We start from the raw sequence: 22783 nt of genomic DNA, 5'->3' as shown, positions 1-22783 counted from the left end.
CCCCACAGGCCACACCCGACCAGTGCACAAATCCGTGCACCGGGCTTCTAGTATTCTAATAATTATGTATGGTGTGAGATGAGTATGAGACGTATCATAATGATCACTTAGTAAGTCATATAATGCCTAATCACTAGTGTACACCTGAAACTAATATAATAATGTATGTCAACTGTAATTAAAAAATAAAAAAATGGCCCGGCCAGTGTGGCTTAATGATTGAGTGTCAACCCATGAATCAAGAGGTCACTGGTTCAATTCCCAGTCAAGGCATATGCCCAGGTTGCAGGCTTGATCCTCAGAAGGGGGCATGTGGTAGACAGCCAACTGATGTTGCTCTCTCATCGATGTTTCTATCCCTCTTCCTTCCTCTCTCTCTAAAATAAATACAGACATATTTTTTAAAGAGAAAAAAGAAAAAGAACTGATTTAAATTAATAAAAGAAAGTATCAGTGGTTGCCAGGGATTGGGATGACAAGGGATGAATAGGTAGCGAAGATTTTTAAAGGCAGTGAAACTTTTCTATAAGGCCATGCTGGTGGATACATGACATTATGCATTTAACAAAACACATAGAATTGTATGACTTAAAGTCCTAATGTAAGTGATGGGCTTTAATAAATGAAAACTGGTTAAACTACAACATGTACCAAACTAATGCAAGATATTAGTAGATGAAACAAGGGGAAAAGCATTAACAAGAAAACTCTGTATTTTCTGCTTAATTTTCCTGTAAGCCAAAAAAATGGCTAAAAAAAATAAAATCCAAAAACAATTAGACTAGTGGATAATGAATAGATTGTATATGACAGGTGAAGAGACTGCTCCATGGGTTTTGACATAATGAGATGAACACTGGTGCTGCACTGAGACGAGGAAGACTAAGAGGAAAATAGCTCAAGTTTGAATGTGTTAATTTTTAAAAATTATCTAAGGGGATATCAAGACTGGAGCTGAGGAAGTAGCTGAGAGATAAAAACTTGAGGAGAGTTAATAAGGGAATGAATAAGATAAGATCATCTAAGTGTAAAAGGAGAAGAGGTTAAGGAAAAAGCTCAAGGACTGGGCATTGAACTACATTCCATAGTTGGATGAAAGAGTAAGATCAGCAGCAGCAACTAAAAAATAAAGGCTGTGAGGGAAACCAGAAATAAGCCAAGTAAAACACGTTTCAGAAACACATTTCAACTACATTAAATTCTACTATAGGTCAAGTAGGAAGGGGGAGGTAAGTATACAGTGATCTGGCAACAAGGAGCCCCTAGGTGGCCTTGACAAGAGCAGTTATAGAGGTAATAGAAGCAAAGGCAAAATTGGAATAGATTGAAAAATAAATAAAATTTGAGAAATTATAACATGAGTAGACAATTCTTGGTAATAAAAGTGAGCAGTAGTAGAGTGTGAGAAAAGGGTCAGGGTGGTTTCCATTTCTTAAGATAATACATGACTGCAAAATTGGATGCTGATGGGAGTGAGCCTAGTAGAGAGGGAGATTTGCTCATTGAGAACATACTTAAGCCACAAAGTCCTTGACAAGAAATAAGAGATAGATCCAGGTTCTAGAGGACAATGAAAAAAATTTCTTTGAAGAGAGGTAGAAACATTTTAATAATGCCAATGCTTGAGAGATAGATGAACTTTAGTAGGTAGATACTTCAATAGGATTAAGTGAATGCAATTAAATAACTACAAAGGTTTAGAAGTCTCCTAATAAAGCACTATTACTTGTTAAGACTCAAAATAAATTGAAGGCAAATTCAAATATTTAAAAATTCATTCTAGTTTCCAGTACAAGGAGTCACCCCCCTGAACACAATGAAAAAAGGGAAAAAAATAGCTACACTAAAAGCCAACAAGTTTTCTTAGATCCATCAGAGAACCAAGGTCACAGGACAAACTGCCACCCCAAATACTGAAGAACCAGGCAAATACAGAAAAACCACAGCTTATCAGAAGAAAAAACCACCACTGTAGCCAGCAATAGGTAGAAAACCTAAAGGGAACTACAAACAAAAATCTTTACACATCAAAGGAAGGACATTTGCCAATGTTAGATCCAATTAGGTGATAATATCCAAAATATATAACAAACTCATACAAATTAACAGAAAACACACAATCTAATTAAAAAATGGATAGAGGACCTGAATAGGTATTTCTCCAAAGACATACAAATGGACAATGGACATATGAAATGATGCTCAAGTCACTAATCATTAGAGAAATGTAACTCAAAACCATAATGAGATACCACACCTATTAGGATGACTATTATAAACAAGTGTTGTCAAGGTTGTGGAGAAAAGGGAACCCTTATGTACTGCTGGTGGGAATGCAAACTGGTGCAGCTATTGTGAAAAACAATGATAGGGGAATAAATGGTGATGGAGGGGACTTGAGGTGGTGAACACACAATACAATGTATAGATGATGTATACAAATCGTACACCTGAAACCTATAAAATTTATTAGCCAATGTCATCCCAATAAATTCAATTAAAAAAAAAACCCTATAAAAGAAAAAAAATAAAGAACTATCTTAGAACCCAGCAATCCCACTTCTGGGAACTATAAAACACTAATTAGAAAAGACATATGCATGCACCCTTATGTTCATTGCAGCATTATTTACAATAGCCAATATATGGAAGCCACTTAAGTGCCCATCAATAGTCAAATGGATAAATATGATGTGGCAAATTTATTAACAGATACCAAATCACAGATTCAGGAAGCTCAGAGAATATTAAACAGGATGAATACCAAAATATTTGCACTTAGGCATATCATATTCAAACATCAGAAGATAAAAAACAAAGAGCAAAATATCTTGAAAGAAGCCAGTGGTATCAGTAGAGAAAGGAAAACCTTACCTACAGAGAAAAAAGAATAAGAATTACATGGACATTTTTTCAGAAACCATGCAAGAAAGAAGAGTGGAGTAAAATATTTAAAACACTGAAAGAATAAAAACAACCAATCTAGAATCTTGTATCCAGCAAAATTATCCTTCAAAAGTGAAGGAGGGAATAAAAAACTTTCTCAAACAAAATTGAAGGAAATTTGCCCAGCTGGCATGGCTCAGTGGTTGAGTATTGACCTATGAACCAAGATATTATTTGGTTTGTTAATATTTTGTCAAGAATATGTCTTAATGAGAGATATTGGTCTTTAATTTTCCTTCTAATGCCATTTTCTGATTTTAATATTAGGCTGGCCTTATTGAATGGATTAGGAATTATTTCCTCGGTTTCTACTTTTTGAAAGAGATTGTGGAGAATTGGTATCATTTTATTAAATATGAACCAGGAGATCACAGTTCAATTTCCAGAGTACATGCCCGGGTTGTGGGCTCTATCTCTAATCAGGGTGTGCCGGAGGCAGCCAATGATTTTCTCTCATCATTGATGTTTCTCGCTCTCTTTTTCTCTCTCCCCCTTCCTCTCTGAAATCCATAAAAATATATTTTTAAATAGAGGAAATTTGTCACCAGTAGGCCCACCTTGAAAGAAATGCTAAAATAAGTTCTCCAGAGAAAAGATCTATATAATTTCTTTCTGGAAGGGCATCAGAAAAAAAATTTTAAAAGGCAAAACAAAAAACAAAAAAAAAACTTTATTTTTAAAATTCTAAATTGATCGTATCACACAGTTTGTTCAAAATGACAGCAACAATATACTGGATGATTACAGCTTATCGAAAAGTGAAGTAAAGGTCAGCAATGTTATAAGTGATGGAGGAAGGATGTGGGAATACTCAATTATAATGTACCTGCACTACGCATGAAGAAATATGTTATTTGAAGGTGGATTCATTATAAATGTATGTTGCAAACTCTAGTGCAACAACTACAAAAAATATCTTAGAAGTATAATGATATGCTGGAATTTCATAAAATGCTCAAAATCAAAAGAGAGTAAGAGTAGAAGAAAAAATAAATTTTAAAAGTATAAGGGCAATCAATAGAAAATATACATATTAACCCAGCCATAATAATAATCACTTTAAATGTAAACGGCTGAAACATATCAATTTAAAGACAGAGACTATGGAGTGGATAAAAAAACAAGACCAAACTGTAGGTTGTCTATATGAAACCCACTTTAAATATAAGGATAAAGGGAGATTAAAAGTGAAGGGATGAAGAAAGTTACAGTATGATAAAACTAATCAAAAGAAAGCTAGAATAGCTTTATTTTAAGCTAGAATAGCTTTATTTTAAGCTAGAATAGCTTAATTTCAGGAAAAGCAAACTTCAGAACAAGGAAAAGTTATCAGACATAAAGAGAGGCATTACATAATGAAGGGCTCAATTCCCTATGAATGCATAACAATCCTTAATAAGTATTTATTAACAACAGGGCCTTAAAATAGGAAAGACAAAAATTGATAGAACTGAAATGAGAAGTAGATGAATCCACTATGCTACTTAAATACTTTAACACTGTTCTATCAGTAATTGACAGATCTAGCATGTAGAAAATCAGAACAAACATTTTTAGCTGAACAACACTGTCAATTAACTGGACCTAACTGACATCCAAACAATATTTCATCTAATAACAATAAAATACACCTTTCCAAGCCCACATGGAACACTGACCAAGAGTAAGGGCCATAAAACAAAAAAATTTTAAAGAACAGAAATCATACAAAAGTATGCTCCTAGCACAACAGAAATAAACCAAAACTCAGTAACAGATACCAAATATTTGCAGATAGATGGAAAAGGCCAAAATATTGGAGATTAAACAGCACATTGGTAGGGGGGGAAAAGTCTCATTAGAAACTTTAAAAAAAGAAAATGAAAACACAACTTATAATTCTGAGATGCAGCAAAATCAGTACTTTGAAAGAGCAAAATAAGGCAAGCAGAAGAAATAAAAAATAAAGCGGAAATCAATGAAACTGAAAACAGTAAGATAAATAAAAGTTAACAAAATAAAAATCTCATTATTTTATTAATAAAATTGAAAAATCGCTAGCCAGGTCAACAAATAAAAGGAAACAAGACGCAAACAAGTAATATCAGAAATGAAAGGGGCATCACTACTGATCCAACGGACATTAAAAAGATAATATGGAATATTATGAATCACGCTCTCCCCACAAATTTCATACTTTACATGAAATGGACCAAGTCCTTAAAAGATATAACCTACCAAAACTTACACAAGAAAAAACAAACTGAGAAAGCTTGTATCTATTGAATGAACTGTATCAATAACCTTCTAAAAAGAAAGCACCAAGCCCAGATAGTTTCATCAAATATGTAATGAATTTTAGCAAATATTTAATAAAATGATACCAATTCTCCACAATCTCTTTCAAAAAGTAGAAACCAAGGAAAAAATTCCTAATCCATTGAATAAGGCCAGCCTAATATTAAAATCAGAAAATGGCATTAGAAGGAAAATTAAAGACCAATATCTCTCATTAAGACATATTCTTGACAAAATATTAACAAACCAAATTCAATGAGTAAAAAGACTGTACACCATAGCCAATTTTGATTTATTACATGGATGCAAGGCTGATTGAATATTCAAAAATCCACTACGTAACCCACCACATCAATGGGCCAAAAAGAAAAAGTCATATGATTGTATCAATAGATTCAGAAAAACCATTTGGCAAAAGCCGGTATCAATTCATGATTTTTTTAAAAAAACTATGAAGTAGGAGAAACCAAGATGGCGGCATAGGTTAACACCGGAGATTGTTGCCTCGAACAACCACTTCAGAGATATAACTAAAGGACAGAACAGACATCATCCAGAACCACAGGAAGGCTGGCTGAGTGGAAATTCTACAACTAGGAGGAAAGAGAATATCATACCCAGACTCAGAGGAGGCGCAGTGAAGTGAAATACTCAGGTGCGGAGTGCGCGCGCGGAGCGGGCTGGAGGCGGAGGGCGCAGTTGTTGTTTTCAATCGGGAGGGAGTTTCAGACTCTGAGCTCCAGATCCGGGCGAGTTTCTGGGGACCCATACTCAAACAGGAGAAGCGGGACTGTCTGGCTTCGGTCGGAACTCGAAGGCAGCTTTCTCTCCGAGGTTTGCAGCAGTTGCTGGGACTCTGAGAGGCAGAGCCCCTAGGGACGGAACTGAGAGCAGCCATAACTGCTCGCTCCTGCCCACCCTGTAGATCCCCCGGGAACCCGCCCCGCCCAAGCCCTGCACAGAACCATTTGCCGGATAGCCTCAGGCAAAGGATAGATTAGCACCGCCCTAGAGATCCAGCACAGAAGCTCTCCCACTGCAGACACAGCTGACTCTCATAGCCAGTTAGCCTGGAGGTCAAATCACCCCTGGTATTACCGACAACAATCAAGGCTTAACTACAAGACTGCGCACAAAGACCACTAGGGGGTGCACCAAGAAAAGATAAAAAAATTCGGAGACAAAGAAACAGGACGCAAATGTCAGAAATGGAAGATATAGAGCTCAAAACCACACTTTTAAGGTCTCTCAAGAACTGTCTAGAAGCTGCCGATAAACTTAGTAAGGCCCTCAAAAAGACTGGTGAGACCACCGATAAATGTAGTGAGATCCTCAAGAAATCTAATGAGACCCTCGATGTTGTGATAAAGAACCAACTAGAAATTAAGCATACACTGACTGAAATAAAGAATATTATACAGACACCCAACAGCAGACCAGAGGAGCGCAAGAATCAAGTCAAAGATTCGAAACGCGAAGAAGCAAAAAACACCCAACTGGAAAAGCAAAATGAAAAAAGAATCCGAAAATACGAAGATAGTGTAAGGAGCCTCTGGGACAGCTTCAAGCGTACCAACATCAGAATTATAGGGGTGCCAGAAGATGAGAGAGAGCAAGATATTGAAAACCTATTTGAAGAAATAATGACAGAAAACTTCCCCCACCTGGTGAAAGAAATAGACTTACAGGTCCAGGAAGCGCAGAGAACCCCAAACAAAAGGAATCCAAAGAGGACCACACCAAGACACATCATAATTAAAATGCCAAGAGCAAAAGACAAAGAGAGAATCTGAAAAGCAGCAAGAGAAAGAAACCGAGTTACCTACAAGGGAATACCCATACGACTGTCAGCTGATTTCTCAACAGAAACTTTGCAGGCCAGAAGGGAATGGCAAGAAATATTCAAAGTGATGAATACCAAGAACCTACAACCAAGATTACTTTATCCAGCAAAGCTATCATTCAGAACTGAAGGTCAGATAAAGAGCTTCACAGATAAGGAAAAGCTAAAGGAGTTCATCACCACCAAACCAGTATTATATGAAATGCTGAAAGGTATCCTTTAAGAAGAGGAAGAAGAAGGAAAAGGTAAAGATACAAATTATGAACAAGAAATATGCATCTATCAACAAGTGAATCTAAGAATCAAGTGAATAAATAATCTGGTGATCATAATAGAATCAGGGACATAGAAAGGGAATGGACTGACTATTCTTGAGGGGGAAAGGGGTGTGGGAGATGCGGAAAGAGACTGGACAAAAATTGTGCACCTATGGAAGAGGACAGTGGGTGGGGAGTGAGGGCGGAGGGTGGGGCGGGAACTGGGAGGAGGGGAGTTATGGGGGGAAAAAAGAGGAACAAATGTAATAATCTGAACAATAAAGATTTAATTAAAAAAAAAGATTCGAATAACAAAAAAAACTATGAAGTAACTAGAATCAGAGGGGGGACTTTCTCAAGGTGATCAAGAATATCTACAAAAAAAACCTAGAGCTAACATCATACTTATTGGTGAGACATTATATGCTTTCTTCCTAATAGAGGGAACAAGAGAAGGAAAAATAAAACTGTCTTTGCAAATCCCTATGAAGAAAAAAACTCCTGCAATAAGTAATTATAGCATGGTTGCAAGATACAGCTAATGTCAATTGTTTTCCTATATACTAACAATGAACAATTGAAATTTGGAATTTAAAATGCACAATTAACATTAGCTTCCCAAAAATAAAGTATTTAGGTATAAATCTAACAAAATATGTACAAAGATAGGTAGATAGATAGATAGATAGATAGATAGATAGATAGATAGATAGATATAGATGGAAAATGTTACAAAATGTTGATGAAAAATCAAAGATATAAATAAATGGAAACATATTCCATGTTAATAAGCCTAAATACTGTTAGATGTCAGTTCTTCCTAAATTGATCATTAGATCCAATGCAACCCCAAACAAAATCCCAAAAGTCATTTTATAGAGACAAATTGTTTCTAAAAGCTATATGAACGTCAAAAGACACAGAACAGCCAGCACAATACTGAAGAACAAAATCAGAGGACTGACACTACCCAACTTCAAGACTTACCAAAAAGCTACAGTATTCAAGACAATGTGGTATTGTGGCAAAAGTACACAGGCCAATGGAACAAAATAAAAGCCCAGAAATAGACTCATACAAATATAGTCAACTGATCTTTGAAAAAGAAGCAAAGAAAATTCAAAGGAGAAAGGACAGTCTTTTCAACAAATGGTGTCATAACTGGACACATACACACATAATTCGTTCACCTTACACCTTTCAAAAAAGTTAACTCAAAATGGATCATTAACCTAAATGTAAAAGTCAAAACTGTAAAATAACATAGGAGAAAATCTAGAAGACCATTGGTTGGTTTGGTGATTAAGTGGACTTCATCAAAATTTAAAACTGCTCTGTAACAGACACTACTAGCAGGGAAAATGAAAAGGCAAGCCACAGAATATTTGCCAAACAGTTATCTGGTAAAGGACTGGTATAAAAAAAAAAACAAACACAAAAAACCCTGTTTAAAACTCAACAAGACGACAAATAATTGATTTTTTAAATGGGCAAGAGATGTGGACACCTTGCCAAAGATGATTTTTAAAAAGGCATTGTATATTTCCAAGTAAAAGACATCAGTCTGAAAAGGTTACATATCCAACTATATGACATTTCAGAAAGGCAAAACTATAGACAGAAAAAGATTTGTGGTTGTCAGGGGTGGGGAGTGAAGGAAGGGATGGGTAGGTGGAGCACAAGCCATCTGTAGGCCAATGAAACTTCCATATGACACTAACTGTGATACAGTATTATGTAATTGACAAAAGCCATATAACTGTATGACACAGAGCAAACCCCAATGTTAACTATAAAATTGAATGACATACCAATACTAGGTTCATTATTTTTAACAAATGCACCACAGAAAAGCAAGATGTTAATAATAGAGGAAAGTATGGGAAGGAACACCTGGTATTCATGTGTGACAGAACTCTGTACTTTCTGGTCTATTTTTCTGTAAAACTAAAACTTTTTAAAGTCAATTAAGAAATGCATACTAAGTAAAATATCTTTTGTCTACTTTCAACACTGAGGTTCTACATGAAATTTTCCTGAGAATATGCATTCTTTGGGGCAAAGATGTTTGGCAACCAGTGGTACAAGATAATTCTTTTAATTTTGACAGATCTTTCAAATGCTGTCTTTGTTTCTTACTGATTATGTGCCTTTGGGCAGTTTTTGTTACCTCTGAGCTTCAGTATCTTCACATGTAAAATACAAAAATTACCTTTCTCACAGGTCAACTGGCTTAATTACGTAAAATATTTGTAAAGCACCTAGCCAAAGGTGTACAGAGTAAACATGTTAAATGTCTGTTCCTTTCTTTCTCCCTCATTTACCCTAAAATTCTAATTCAGGTAAGGTAGAATATACTCTACATATCAAGCCAGTGTTTCTCAAACAAGGATACTTGTACCCTTAAGAGGTACACACACAACTATTAAATAAAAAACTCATGTCTTCCTGAAACTCAATTTAAAATTTGGGAGAAAAAAGTTAAATATTTAACTGGTAATTTAAAATGCTGTTATAGATTTTTAGTATGTCCTACAACTTTTGTGATATTATACTGTTAGTACAGTTTTTGTAATATTATATTTAAAATCTTTTTTCTTGAAATGTTAATGTTTATTGCATGTAACATTATATTTAAAATCGTTTTTCTTGAAATAAGAAAAATGCTGTTATATCAAAACACCATTGCCATAGCAGAGTACTTGCACTATATTTCAAGGGGCAACTTAAATCTATGCTTGCATAAGAACTTGGGCCCCAACCTAAGGCTTCTAGGACTAATACTTCCTTTGTCATCTTCTGCTGTTTGGTATAGAGTCTACTTTTCTACTAAAGCACTGCCTTTCATTTCTCATTTTAATTGTTAGTAAATACAAGTTCATTTTCTTTTCAATGTCAATCATGTGTCAACAGTTTAGCTCTAATGGGCCTGGTTACCCTTAAATTAGCAAAAAAACTGAAAAAAATAACATTATATATTACAAAGGTCTTTTAATATGGAATTTATGGTTATTTGCGTCAGAATTCAGCAAATAAAAATAATTGAAGCCCTGACCGGTTTGGCTCCGTGGATAGAGCGTCCGCCTGCGGACTGAAGGGTCCCAGGTTCGATTCCAGTCAAGGGCATGTACCTTGGTTGCAGGCACATCCCCAGTAGGGAGTGTGCAGGAGGCAGCTGATCGATGTTTCTCTCTCATCGATGTTTCTAACTCTCTGTCCCTCTCCCTTCCTCTCTGTAAAAAATCAATAAAACATATTTTAAAAAAAAATAATTGAAATGGAGAGTGTAATTTTTTTTACTATGATTTCTCAGGATCTTAGCCATTAACTTGAGTCAATTTTGTTTTCCACGAAACTGTAAATATTAGCCTTTGTATAAACATACTACTTGCCTAATTTTCAAGAATACAGAATATTTTGCATATCACTATATTACTCAACAGAATCTCAACATGCATAAAATTTAGCACTTTAATGGCTAAATATGTAAGGATAAACAAAGTGGTATGAGTATTCCAGAGCCAAATACACGGTGACCACACCTGTACTATCTTGATTTAGTGTCACACATTCAGGAAAACAATGATAAACTGAAGTATGTTCAGAGATCTACAAAACTTTTAAGGATCTTAAAACTATACCACATGAACAAGAGCAAAAAAATACAGGCGCTTGGGTGCTATGGACTAACAAAGGACACCCAAAATGACGTCCAACCCCCAAAGCAGCAGCCAATGATGTAGATCTGTGGAGAATGTCATGCAGAAAGTGAAATAAAATCCAGGGATTCAATCAGATGCAGAGAATGTAGATACAGAATAATGTACAAGAAAAGGACTAAAAGATTGGTGGTTTTTGATGCTTGATGAAATGGAATTCTTTGTTCACATTTGAATTTGCTGTTAATGTTGTATAGCTTTTGATTAGTGTTATCTTTATGAAAACAACTCTCTATACACGATTTCATTTTAAAAACCAAAAAAAAAGAAAATATAGGTGCTTAATATGTAGGAAAAAAACAACTTGGGTTGGAATTGAGATATAACAGAGTCATGTTAAAAGTCCTGAAGGCTGTCATGTTTGAAAAAATCAGACTTGCTCTGTGTTTTCCAGATGTAGAATCTACATGAGAAGGAGGCACAGGCAAGTACAGGTCTCTGAGCCTGCAGTCAAGAGACTTGAGTCCTCCAGACATTTTATCAATTGTGATATTAGAAATATATGTGATATTCCTGAATACCAGTTATCTTATATATAAAATGAGGGTGCTAAACTAGATTATTTCTAAAGTAATTTTCAAATAAAAAAAAAGACACAGAAGTAAATTCTGGATCAACTTCTTAACATTAGACCATCCTGAACATGGAACCAACTACCTTATTAAGTAGTGAGTTCTCTTAGTAGTTCATATCATCATCATTTGCTCTACATAAGGCATAAGTGGAATAGATAGCATAGCAAACTATTTTTACTAAAAGCAAATGTCCAGGAGCTGGTGTTCTTATAAAAAGAATTAAAAGATAGGATAGAAGGTCATTGTGTTTAGCATGTCACCATCTACTGAGTAAATTAGTAATTTAATCTAGAAAAAAACTAATTTTTCTAGCTTATCTGGACTGAATACTACATTTTCCTTTGTTTCTAGATATACTAAATATGCTAACACTTGACTCATTGAATTACTTAATATTCCTTAGAGAATAATAGTATATCTTTCTTCTCTGAATGATTTTATCTACTAACAATATTATTTCTTAACCCATAGTATAAAAATCCCCAAGTTACAGTGATTAAGGGAATATAAAACTTGAATTTCTCAAACCAAAGTAAAAATTAGTACAGCTACTGTTTTCTAAGTTCTAGGCATCATTTAATAAAAATAGGCATTCACAACAAAGCTGATGCCAGGCAGTAATTTCATGGAATACGTACTCAACTTCCCATGAAAAGTACAATATTTTAAAAGTGTTCAGAGTCTAAGAAATACTAAATTAAATATGGGTCATAAACACTAAGAGAGCAAGGATAGGAAGAGATGCCCTGGAATAAATGAGGTCAAGAACACAAAGGGTAGAATATCTGTAGATATGTTTCTAAATGTATTCCAAAATCAGACAAAAACAAATTTGTGATTTATCCATCTCTCTTCTCTGGGAGAGATCACTAGGGAAAATAATTTTTCTAATTCTATATTTCTGAAAATCCAAAGATACCTGTTATAGTTCACTTTATCGTCAGGCATTACATTGAACACATTTTGAACATTTTTCTACCTATGCCATACCTTACCTCTGGAGTAGAGATCCCTTTGGTCATAATTCCTGAAAACTCCGATGCATACTTCAAAGTTCCCTAACATTTTTACCATAGTAACCTAATTACCTTCGATGTACATAATGGGGGTGGGAGGGCACTTTAGAGCACGTATGTGCATATTTTTGGAAACACAAATCTTTCACATCTTAGAACTAAATTAATATGAAGTTTGTTTAATGGGAAATAAAAAATACCTGAATAAAAAGCAAGAGATTGCTTAGAACATCTAAGCAACTGACATCTTGCTCAATTGTTTCAATATAGCAAAGTAAAATAAGATTTGTGCACATATTTACAATGAACTGTAAGCCACACTGCTTATGTCATATATATTTTTAAGACAGAAGTTATTAAAAAACTGTTTCCTCTCTAAAGAACAAAACTGTATCTATAGTTAATCCAATTGATGATTAAGCCTACGTTCTTTTACCTCAAAGACATAAAGGTAACCCATGTTTAACATTCTATAATGTCTTTGATTTTAAAGCTACTGATAATGTAGGGAAGAGCCCGTGTAATAAAAACTAACTTATTTAAAACGCTCATATCACCATTATTTTTACAATGTTTGAAGTTTCTGGTGCAAGATTTTTATTTAACCTCCCACACCTCACCCTTTCATACACATATAGTTAAAGATAATTTTTTTTGTATTCAAGTAAAATACAGCCTCCTGCTGAAATGTGGTCTGTAAATTTTTTAATTGCTTTAACTCTAAAAACAAACTTTTATTCACAGAATCCTTACTCATCTTTTCCAAACTTACCAGAATAAAGCCAAGAATTTTAACTTCCTTTCCCACCTCCCCAAATGTAGTAGCTATTCTAAATTATAATTTCCATTTCTAATTCTTTTTTTTAGAGTATAATTTCTTTGAGAAGCCAAATTACTTCATTTAATCCAAAAGTTGTCATTAATTTAACTTTTATTTCTTGCCAAGGACCCCATCATAATGTTTATTTTTAATCTTTGGAGTCCACTTCTTGTAAAGTTTTCTTCAAATCAAAAGAAAAATCGTCTTGCTTCTAGCAGACTCTGCATTTTTTAGAAAAGGTAAATGGCTCCAGGGGCTTCAGTTAAGTTTAGGTAGCTATAAAAACCAGAATCATTAAAACCAATATGTATCCTATCAGGTTAAAAGCAAGAGACTCTTAATATTTTACCTTCTACAATTATTTGCTTAAGCAGAACACTAAAATATAAAAAATTGTTCTTCTCCTGTTAACAACTCTTATAAATTAAGTAGTCTCCAATCAGCCATTATTTTCAAATGTATTTTTCTGTATACAGGAGCTGTCTTTTGCATGCTATTTTATAAGATGTTATATTTTGAACAATCTTGCTTTTAAAAGATTTAACCATATTCTCCTAATATGTATAATTTTGACTCAAGAGTTTTTCTGGTTTGCAAAATTGACATTAAAAGTGGAATCTAAAAAATCCAATTCTTGAAACAAAACTAAGATGAAGCAAATCATGAAAATGCAAAAACTGACTATTAAATAGATCACCTATTTCATAAATTTGGCACTGGGTGACTTGATAATCATTTTAATTTAACAGTTTAAAAATTGTTTTCTCAAAAAAGGTTAACATACAAAGGGTAGGATATATATTTAGAAATACTTAGATAACGACACATAAAATTAAAATACACTTAAAAATACTGTTGTAGTTTTCAATTTCTATTCCTGAAACAAAAATAAGCCATTTATCGTAAGTGCATTTTTTTCAAGGAGAAAATATTTATTAGTTTTCAAATGATCACATAATACAAATATTACAGTCATTCTAGAAAAAAATTAGCTTATAATATTCATAAAATAAACACTGAAAAATATAAGATTGCATATTGTGACACAAAATATTTAAAAATCTGAAAGAAAAAATATTAAAATAAAAATTTAAATAAACAAATCAATTTACATTAATATACAAAAAGTTTCAGTTTTAAATAGCTTTTAGTGGCATGAGGTGAATAGAAATGCACTTACATTTCTTTTGTACACTTTAAGAAACAGAGCTAAAATTTAATCAAAGCATGAGGTTAAGAAATTAAATCATTTCCATCTTTCAAAACTGAAACAAAAGGCTAATAATCTCACAGGCCATAAACTGGTTCAAAGAGTTCAACTAACTTAACTTCCAAGAAATCTCACTTTCAATTTCCCTAAGTTCCTTCTAAAATGTTGAGCAGCTATTTTTTAAATTTATATGTTTGTAAAGACTTTCTTGTTAACATTTAACAAAAACAAATCAAGCATAAAAAGCTGTAATGATTTATGAAAATTCAGAGCTCTCTAAAGAAATTTTAGTTTAAATTGACCTTTTACACTTTCTTTTAAGTACTACACATACAAAAATTTATTTATAATCAATGAGGCAAATACAGGTCTAATAGATAGTCAAGAAAGACTAAAGGCCAGGTTATAACTTGGCAAATGTTTCTAGAATCCTAAAACATTTTAAAGGCTTCCATATTAATAATTCTACAATTTCCATTCTTAAAATTTATACCAAATAAAACAAACTGATAGCTTTGGGCAACTTTTAAAAACTACTTTAATAGCTTTAACTGACCAGTTAAGAGATATCAAAAAGAGAAGTAGAAAAATTTTGATAACTATTATGATCAATTAATTGATAGTTTGGATAATTATCTTGCAACACTTACATGGACTACTACCTGCTTTGTTTCAGTATCATTCAAACTTTACTATGTCTTCAATGCAGAACAATTCCTCACGTTTAACAAGTATTTACTACTTTAGAAGGAGTAAAAGCTACTTTCATCTCAAAAGATGTCTCTTCTACTTCTATACTAATTTGACAAATGAAAATATGACTCAAGACCAGAAAAAGATAAGCTAAAAGTGTAGCCTTAATTTTAAAAATAATTTGGGAGTAATTAAGAAGTTCTAGCTTCTAGTTTATTTCTAGTTTCTTTCAGTGTCAGAGGAAAAAAAAACGTTTCACTAAATTTTTTGGATCTCTCATAATACTACAAAAAAATGTTTGCCTGCTTGATTTTAAGGTGATTTTCAATCCCACAAATCTGTTAAGTGAAACAGATAGAGAACTGCTTTTAAAAGAAAGGAGTCTCTCATGCTTCCTCTATTTCAGTCTTCTGAACAGAAAGGAATATTTTCATGGCCATGTAAAATCCAATCTGAAAAAATTATTTCATTAATTGAGCCTTTCCATTTCCAGACCAAGAGTACACCAGAGTAAATCTTAAAGTTTATAAATGACAAGATCAGGTGGCTCTCTCATCCTTGTGTCTTCTAGATATATTGCATGGCTCCGTTCACCACTGCCTTCCAAACTGCAGGTGCTGCATGTGTGACAGATATCATCCATGAAGGCTCTGCTAGGAGAGTTCCTTTTGCTGAAGAAGTATGATGTTTACCAGTTGAAAGAAATCTGGGCAATTAGAGAACAAATAAACCGGTCTCCCATTATCAAGATACCTGGAGTCACAGAAGGAATCCACCAAGGAAAAAAAAACTTGCCAAAGGCACCAAGTTCACATTCTACCCATTGTAGATGATAAGAATTTCCTGGAATCAAATCCTACCCTTGGCATCAAAGAAACTAAGAGAAAACCATTTTAATGCCATGGGAAAAATCTAGGACAAGGCTTTTGCCACAAATAACAGTATTCCTAGGGATTAGAAAACTACTTATGAATATATTTAACATACCCTTTCAGGGATATTATATCCTGAAACTTATATTCATTCATATTTATCTTATTAAAGAATGAAATCTAGATTTGACAGTAAAACCATAACAGTACTACCACTTCATCTTCTAAAAGATCTAATTAATATGAAGTCCTAAAGTTTGATGTAGGAAAAAGACCAAAACTTTCTCACTAACAGGGTAGGATAATACCTTGGACATCAGGCTATGTAAGTTAGGTGAGTTCAGATGTCCAGTTTGCCCAAAGATAAAATACAGAAACTTCTTAATTACTGGAATATAAAAGAGCACTTAGAAGTCAAGTAGTACCATTAAAAGCTAAAATGGCAAATACTCCCTTTTTAAAAGTCCTGTGGACTACAAAGTCATTCACTAAATCAAGTGCTCCAAATTACTAATTACCTGGAGAGAAAATTAAATAAATTTTAGGTCTCTTTTTTGAATGGGCACTAGTTAGCATTCTTAGAAAAACAAACAGATTGCAGCCCCACTCAGTTCTAATATGAACCCAAGGAGCTTACCAGTAGAATTAAATGGGCAATGGAAGGACACTCCAATCTATAAATAAACCCAAGTAAATAATGGAAAGCACCCACTTGTTTATTATCCTTTCCCACTCTCTCCAGAAGCTGGATATTCTGCCTCCAAGGGTTCAGTGGAGAAAGTGGACCCCTGACGTCAAAAGCTCTCCGTGGTCTTGGCTGTATCTGTGGTTCTAGGATCACTCCTTGCACCTCTGGTAGGAGAGAAGCACTGAAATAGAGAGCTGAATATAGATTTAAGAGAAAAATTCTTATTAAGAAATTACATTCTCTGGTCATTTGAGTTTGTAATGACTTATCCTCAGGATAAAAAGGAGCTAGCTACTTTTGGGCACTTTCTTTAGTGCCTTCTCAATTTGGATTTTAGAAGTCTGTCCCCACAAATGATCAATTCCTCCGAAACTATTAAGAAGGGACCTATCTTGGTCTAAAACATAACACACTCTGTGACAAACCACTCAACTTCAAGTGGTGAAGACTGAATTGAAAAATGATAAATTATGACTGGAAACAAGATCACAGTTCTCTTAATGGGACAGGGAAAGGCACTCGGCCTCAGATATATTAAAGGAGGAGTCCCCAGTTAATTCTTCTGTAAAAGAGAAGAAGATGGATTGAAAAGTAGAAACAGAAAAATCAAGCATATGAACAGGAATACTAATAAACCTTGGGAACTGTTTAAGAAGCTGAATTTGTTCTTGGTTTTTTAAAAGTCTTCAGTAATTTAAAAGACTACAGTCCCACATTATAGCAATAGAAAGCTAAACTTGAATTTTATCAAACTATGACTACTGCCACTGAAAAAGATTTATTCTTCAAGCACTCATATTTAAAAGTTGAAGGGCAGGATAGTGGATATAGGTAATACAAACTAAAAATCTTTTTAAAACATATGATCATTTGGTTTGAGGTCAAGAAGGACCAGGAAATAATCATTAATGGCTACAATGCAGAAATTAAAGCAGTAAGATATACCCAAATAATAGATGATGATAAAGATATTGAAAAATAGTTTGCATTGTTATAGGAATAAGGTAAATAAGAGAAGGAAGTTCAAAGCATACAGCAACTGATCAAGGAAAAGCTGAAAGGAGAATAAGATAGGCAGACATGTATTTAAAGTTATAGGGACTGCAGGATAAATTTTAACAGTGGAAAACAGATCAACTATACTTTGTGGTACCGAGTAATACATCCCTATTAAATTTCATACCTTATTCTAAATAGAAAGGTGCTGCATATTTCTGCTGTATGGAACATAGTTCACACTATCCTATTTCAGGGATACAGTATATTGTGGGATAAATTAAGAAAAAAAAATACTATCAAGTAATCTCTCTCTCACACCAACTGGTTATCACAAGGATTCCTTACCTGTTAGTGGAACGAGGATTGTGCTCTCTTGTTCTATCAATCAACCAACAAAGGTTATAGTCTCAGCACTATGAAGGTAGCAACCAACCAAAGTTAATGTTTTAGTGCCTTCAACTTCCTCCTGGCTCTGCCAGCCAGTTTGGAAATATACGAATAGCTGAAAAGGAATGGTTATTCCATTACCTAACAACATCTGGACTAAATTTTTTTAAGCCTAAAGATGAAAGAACGAGCTAACACTTCTGCTTTAGGCATATATGGAATTCTGTACAAGTGAGAAATGAACATAGTCTGGACTCAGAGAAAAAAAAACCCTACAAATTTAACCATCAAATCTATAATTTCCAAAAATTAAAAAAATAATGAAAAAAGAAATCTAAAAGATGTCAAGGGGTGAAACAGCCATATTGCAAGAGGTATCAAATTAATAACTACAAAAATACTTTATGAGGCTTTGTGCCAGCTTTTTTCTTTTTTTTCATTTTAAGTTTCCAATAGAGTTTAAGTCCTGAAGTCTTTTAGTTTTAAATAAACTAAAGACCCTATTTTTTGAGCAGTAACTTAAAACAGTATTTTGCTGTATAATCACATTGGGGAGGTATATGAGGAATGACAAGAGGAAAGGAATACAAATTAGAAAAAGATCTGAATACCGAGTATCTCAAGAAATACAATCTAATTAGGTATTTTCAAGAATCCAAAAATCCCAAATAGATTAACAAAGTATTCCATAGCTGGAGTTCCTAAGGGGTGGCTCTTTAACAGATGGAAAAGACTTAAAATTAATACACCAGAGCTATCTTATTTATGTTTTCATTGTACCTTTATGGAATGAGATGTGCTACATTAAAACTATTAAACAATCATCGTTTAGTCTTTTCCATTCGATTTCCTTGACAAATTAATCCTTTTCGTATCTAATATTTCAATATACACCAGGAAAATTATTCAGTATTTCCAAACTAATGAGATCTTGAAATTTAACATTAAGATATAGTTAAAAATATATTCAGAAATTATAAACAAGATGATTTTCTAAATTTCCCAGTTTTCCTTCAGTTCTTGAATGCTAATCAGCAGTAACAACATATCTGAATGAAAATACAGGCAAAAAGGGAACATTCCATTTTGAACAAAAAAAATACATCTAATTTTTTTTTTAAGTTTACAGACTCATTTCACTTTGAAAATAAAAACAACCCCCAAGAAATCATATCTTGCTCAAACTGATATTGGGCTAAGTCTACAATTTCTGTTTCAGTAGGAGCTCCAAACCTTTGATTAACATACCCTGAAGAATATATAAATTAAAAATGCAACAACAAAAAAATAAATATCCTTAGGTTATGGGACGAGTTGGCTGGCGATGTAGATCCACTTATAAACTTCTCCCAAGTCAGATTACTTTCAGGATACAACTTCTTTCTTTTGCCTAAAGTACCAAAACTTGTAGATTCCACATACTTATACTCAAAAATGAATAAGTACACAGATTTCCCTAAATAGACATTATTTTGAATCATTAAAGAGACATAGTATCACTCTTGCTTTAGGAGTGAATAATACATGGAGACTCGGGTTTAATCTTATACCATTTATAAAGAAAATGTAAAGGCACTTTCAAAATGAGATCATTAATCAAAAACGAAAGAGCATCTTTTGTGAGAGTTAATGGAGGCTCATAAAAATTACACAGTAGGACCTTACCTAATTCTATTTTAATAGACAGCATTCTTCTAAGCAATATTTTAAGAGGAAAAAGAGTAAATACTCCACTACAGGACTCCACTAGAGAATAAATTCTAAACCAAAGCCAACAAAATCAGCAATGCTGAAATGTCACAAAGGAACTCAAACAGGTGTTACAGTACATCAATAAAACCATTTTAGCATTTCCCATAAATGCTTAAATTTTTAATGTATTTTAGTTATGAACATAACTAAAAATCCTGTTATATTCAAATCAGAAGCACTAAACCTAAATAGTTTATGTATAAATCCACTCTGAGAAATTATCCTGAAATGTACAAACTAGATTATTTGCAATATTTGTTCTCAATATTAAACTATTAAATGAGTACCTACTGCTATTTTTAAGCATTTCTCATATTGAAGAAAGAGGAAAAGTTACACCTAATCATTTTTAAGCAATGAAATAGAAGGTAACATTTTTACAAAGATTATCATTTCTATCCACTTGTGCTGTAACTAACTGATCTTAAGTTGAACTTGCTAACTTATCGATTTATAGATATATAGATTACTCACACAAAAACAAGATATTCTATGCTAAATTGAAAGCATGATGTAATATATTTTCCTATTCATCTTTTATCACTCATTTTACTGGTTCTAAGGCACATCTGCAGAGAAAAAGAATTTCTCACAAATCCCTCCAAGTGTCCGGAATAGCCTGGCTGGCATTAAAAATAAAGTGAAAGGACAACCTTAGCAGAAAGAGTGAGTTTGGTATCTGTAGCTCTAGAAGAGTGCATGGCACACTAAGTTAGGTAAATTCAGTAAATGTTATATCAATGAATGAAGCCTACTGATCAAGAAACAAAAAGAAGAATTTTGTCAAGTGGCTGATACCTAAAGTAGACACTACCAGAGTTCAACTTCGTAATCCTAAAGAAAATAAAACTTATCAAAAATATTACTTTCATGGATCTCTTCTGGGGATCAGCTTTTAGGATTAATTTTCTAGTATGGTCAGCTGAAACTTCAAAGGTATTATCCTGAGATGATCAAAATTTTAGCTAAATTACAGCATCCATTATAGATTTTCCAATGTTCTTTTTCCAGGTTTAAAATTAGTAAGGAAACAAACCAGCTATTGACAAATTCAAATTTTCAATTTTGAAAATTGAGTGATATTGCCAAAAAGCAAACAAGCAAAACCCAACTTCCTTAGAACAAGTTAGCAAAGGTACTATATGGCTCTGGAGGAAAGGAAGATTATTTCTAAACCACATCTTATATATATATTGTCAAAAGGGATACACCTTAAAAACATCCAAATAGGGACGAAAGCTTAGAACTTTAAAGAATGCATAGCATTATGAGGATACACACTTAATCATGGAAAGCAAGTTCCTAAAAGTGAAGAAAGTTGTCATGAGAATAAAAAGCCCTATTATAAATGTTTTAAAAACTCAACATCTAACCAAATTCCAAGATTTTTCAATATATATTTTTCCATCCTTTGGGAAAACATACGATCCAAAAATGTTATTAGGATTCAAATTATTTCACTAGGTTTAAATGTCAAGTATTTGTTAAAAGATAGACAAGAAAGAGATAGCTAACCCAGCTGTGTCTTCATGTTCCACTAGCTCAGTGGTCGGCAAACTGCAGCTCGCGAGTCCCGTGGCATGGGCCACAAAGTTTCAATCACACTGTACGTGCGCACCCGCACATGGTATTTTGTGGAAGAGCCACACACAAGGGGCCAGTTTGCCAACCACTGCACTAGCTTATAAGATGAAGTAGAACAAATAAAAAAGAAATATCGCACAATATACATTTAAGAATAGGTAACCCACTACAGAATAAAAGATAAAAAACAAGAAAGTGAGCTTCAGGTTCAAGTTGCCTTTAAAAAGTCAACTTCAGGTTTAAGAAGACTAAACACAAAAATATTGTTTGCCACTGCCTCCCTTGAATAAGAAAGGCTTCTATAGCCCAGGCCAAGTGGCTCAATTGGTGGGAGCATCATCCCGTACATCAAAAGGTTATGGGTTCGATTCCCAGTCAGGGCATATACCTAGGTTGCAGGTTCAACCGGTCTGGGCATGTACAGGAGGCAACTGATCGATGTTTCTCTCTCCCTTCCTCTCTCTCTAGAATCAATACACATATCCTTGAGTGAAGATTTTTTTTAAAAAAGGCTTCTATATTTAACAATAAAAAGAAGCGCTAACCGGTTTGGCTCAGTAGATAGAGCATCAGCTTGTGTACTGAAGGGTCCCAGGTTCGATTCCAGTCAAGGGCATGTACCTTGGTTGCGGGCACATCCCCAGTTGGGGTTGTGCAGGAGGCAGCTGATCCATGTTTCTCTCTCATGGATGTTTCTAACTCTCTATCCCTCTTCCTTCCTCTCTGTAAAAAATCAATAAAATATATTTTTTTTTAAAAGAAAACCTTAATGAAAGTGAGTTTAAGAAAAATCTCTAAATCACTGTGGCAAATTATTTTTATTATTAACTCAGCCCTTCCCTTTTACTTCTCTAGCATCTTTTTTACCTGTTTTGCTAGTATGAAATATTTAGCTTTGTTCTAATGATGACCCAAATATATTGAAGTATAGATAGGAAGAAAAAATAGAATCAACTTTCTACCACATTTTTAATTCCATAATTTTTATGTTGTGCTACATTCTTAAGGTCATTCAGAAAAAGATGAGTATAAAAGACTATAGAAAGAAAAAGGTATGTTTTATAAATTAAGCTGTCTTTACATTAATTCCTTTAATTCTTATCCATCTATGATAAGAAATGTGACATACCAGTCAACAAAATGAT

The 22783-nt window shown here is 33.6% G+C and overlaps 1 protein-coding gene and 1 pseudogene across 5 annotated transcripts in view; one reads left to right on the top strand and one right to left on the bottom strand.

The window, feature by feature from the left end:
• The window catches only part of TSC22D1 (TSC22 domain family member 1), a 147114-nt gene that overhangs the window by 98644 nt on the left and 25687 nt on the right, over nucleotides 1-22783 (bottom strand). The window contains exons 2-3 of one of the 5 annotated variants that reach the window (XR_009451338.1): nucleotides 16941-17110; nucleotides 14442-16062 (exon numbers count right to left, since the gene is read on the bottom strand). The exons of 1 other annotated variant lie outside the window; for it this stretch is intronic. Coding sequence is in view for 3 of the 4 variants with exons in the window: in XM_059684672.1 (XP_059540655.1) it covers nucleotides 16842-17097 (256 nt within the window). In the remaining variant the exon portion in view is untranslated. 3 more of the 5 variants (XM_059684673.1, XM_059684672.1, XM_059684674.1) reach the window with 3 other exon arrangements.
• LOC132226341 (DNA-directed RNA polymerases I, II, and III subunit RPABC4-like) lies at nucleotides 10898-11196 on the top strand (annotated as a pseudogene).

Source organism: Myotis daubentonii, chromosome 2 (genome assembly GCF_963259705.1).
Source record: "Myotis daubentonii chromosome 2, mMyoDau2.1, whole genome shotgun sequence".
NCBI lineage: Eukaryota > Metazoa > Chordata > Mammalia > Chiroptera > Vespertilionidae > Myotis > Myotis daubentonii.
The sequence above is the reverse complement of the archived record's forward strand: the minus strand, read 5'-3'. Positions and strand labels throughout refer to the sequence as shown.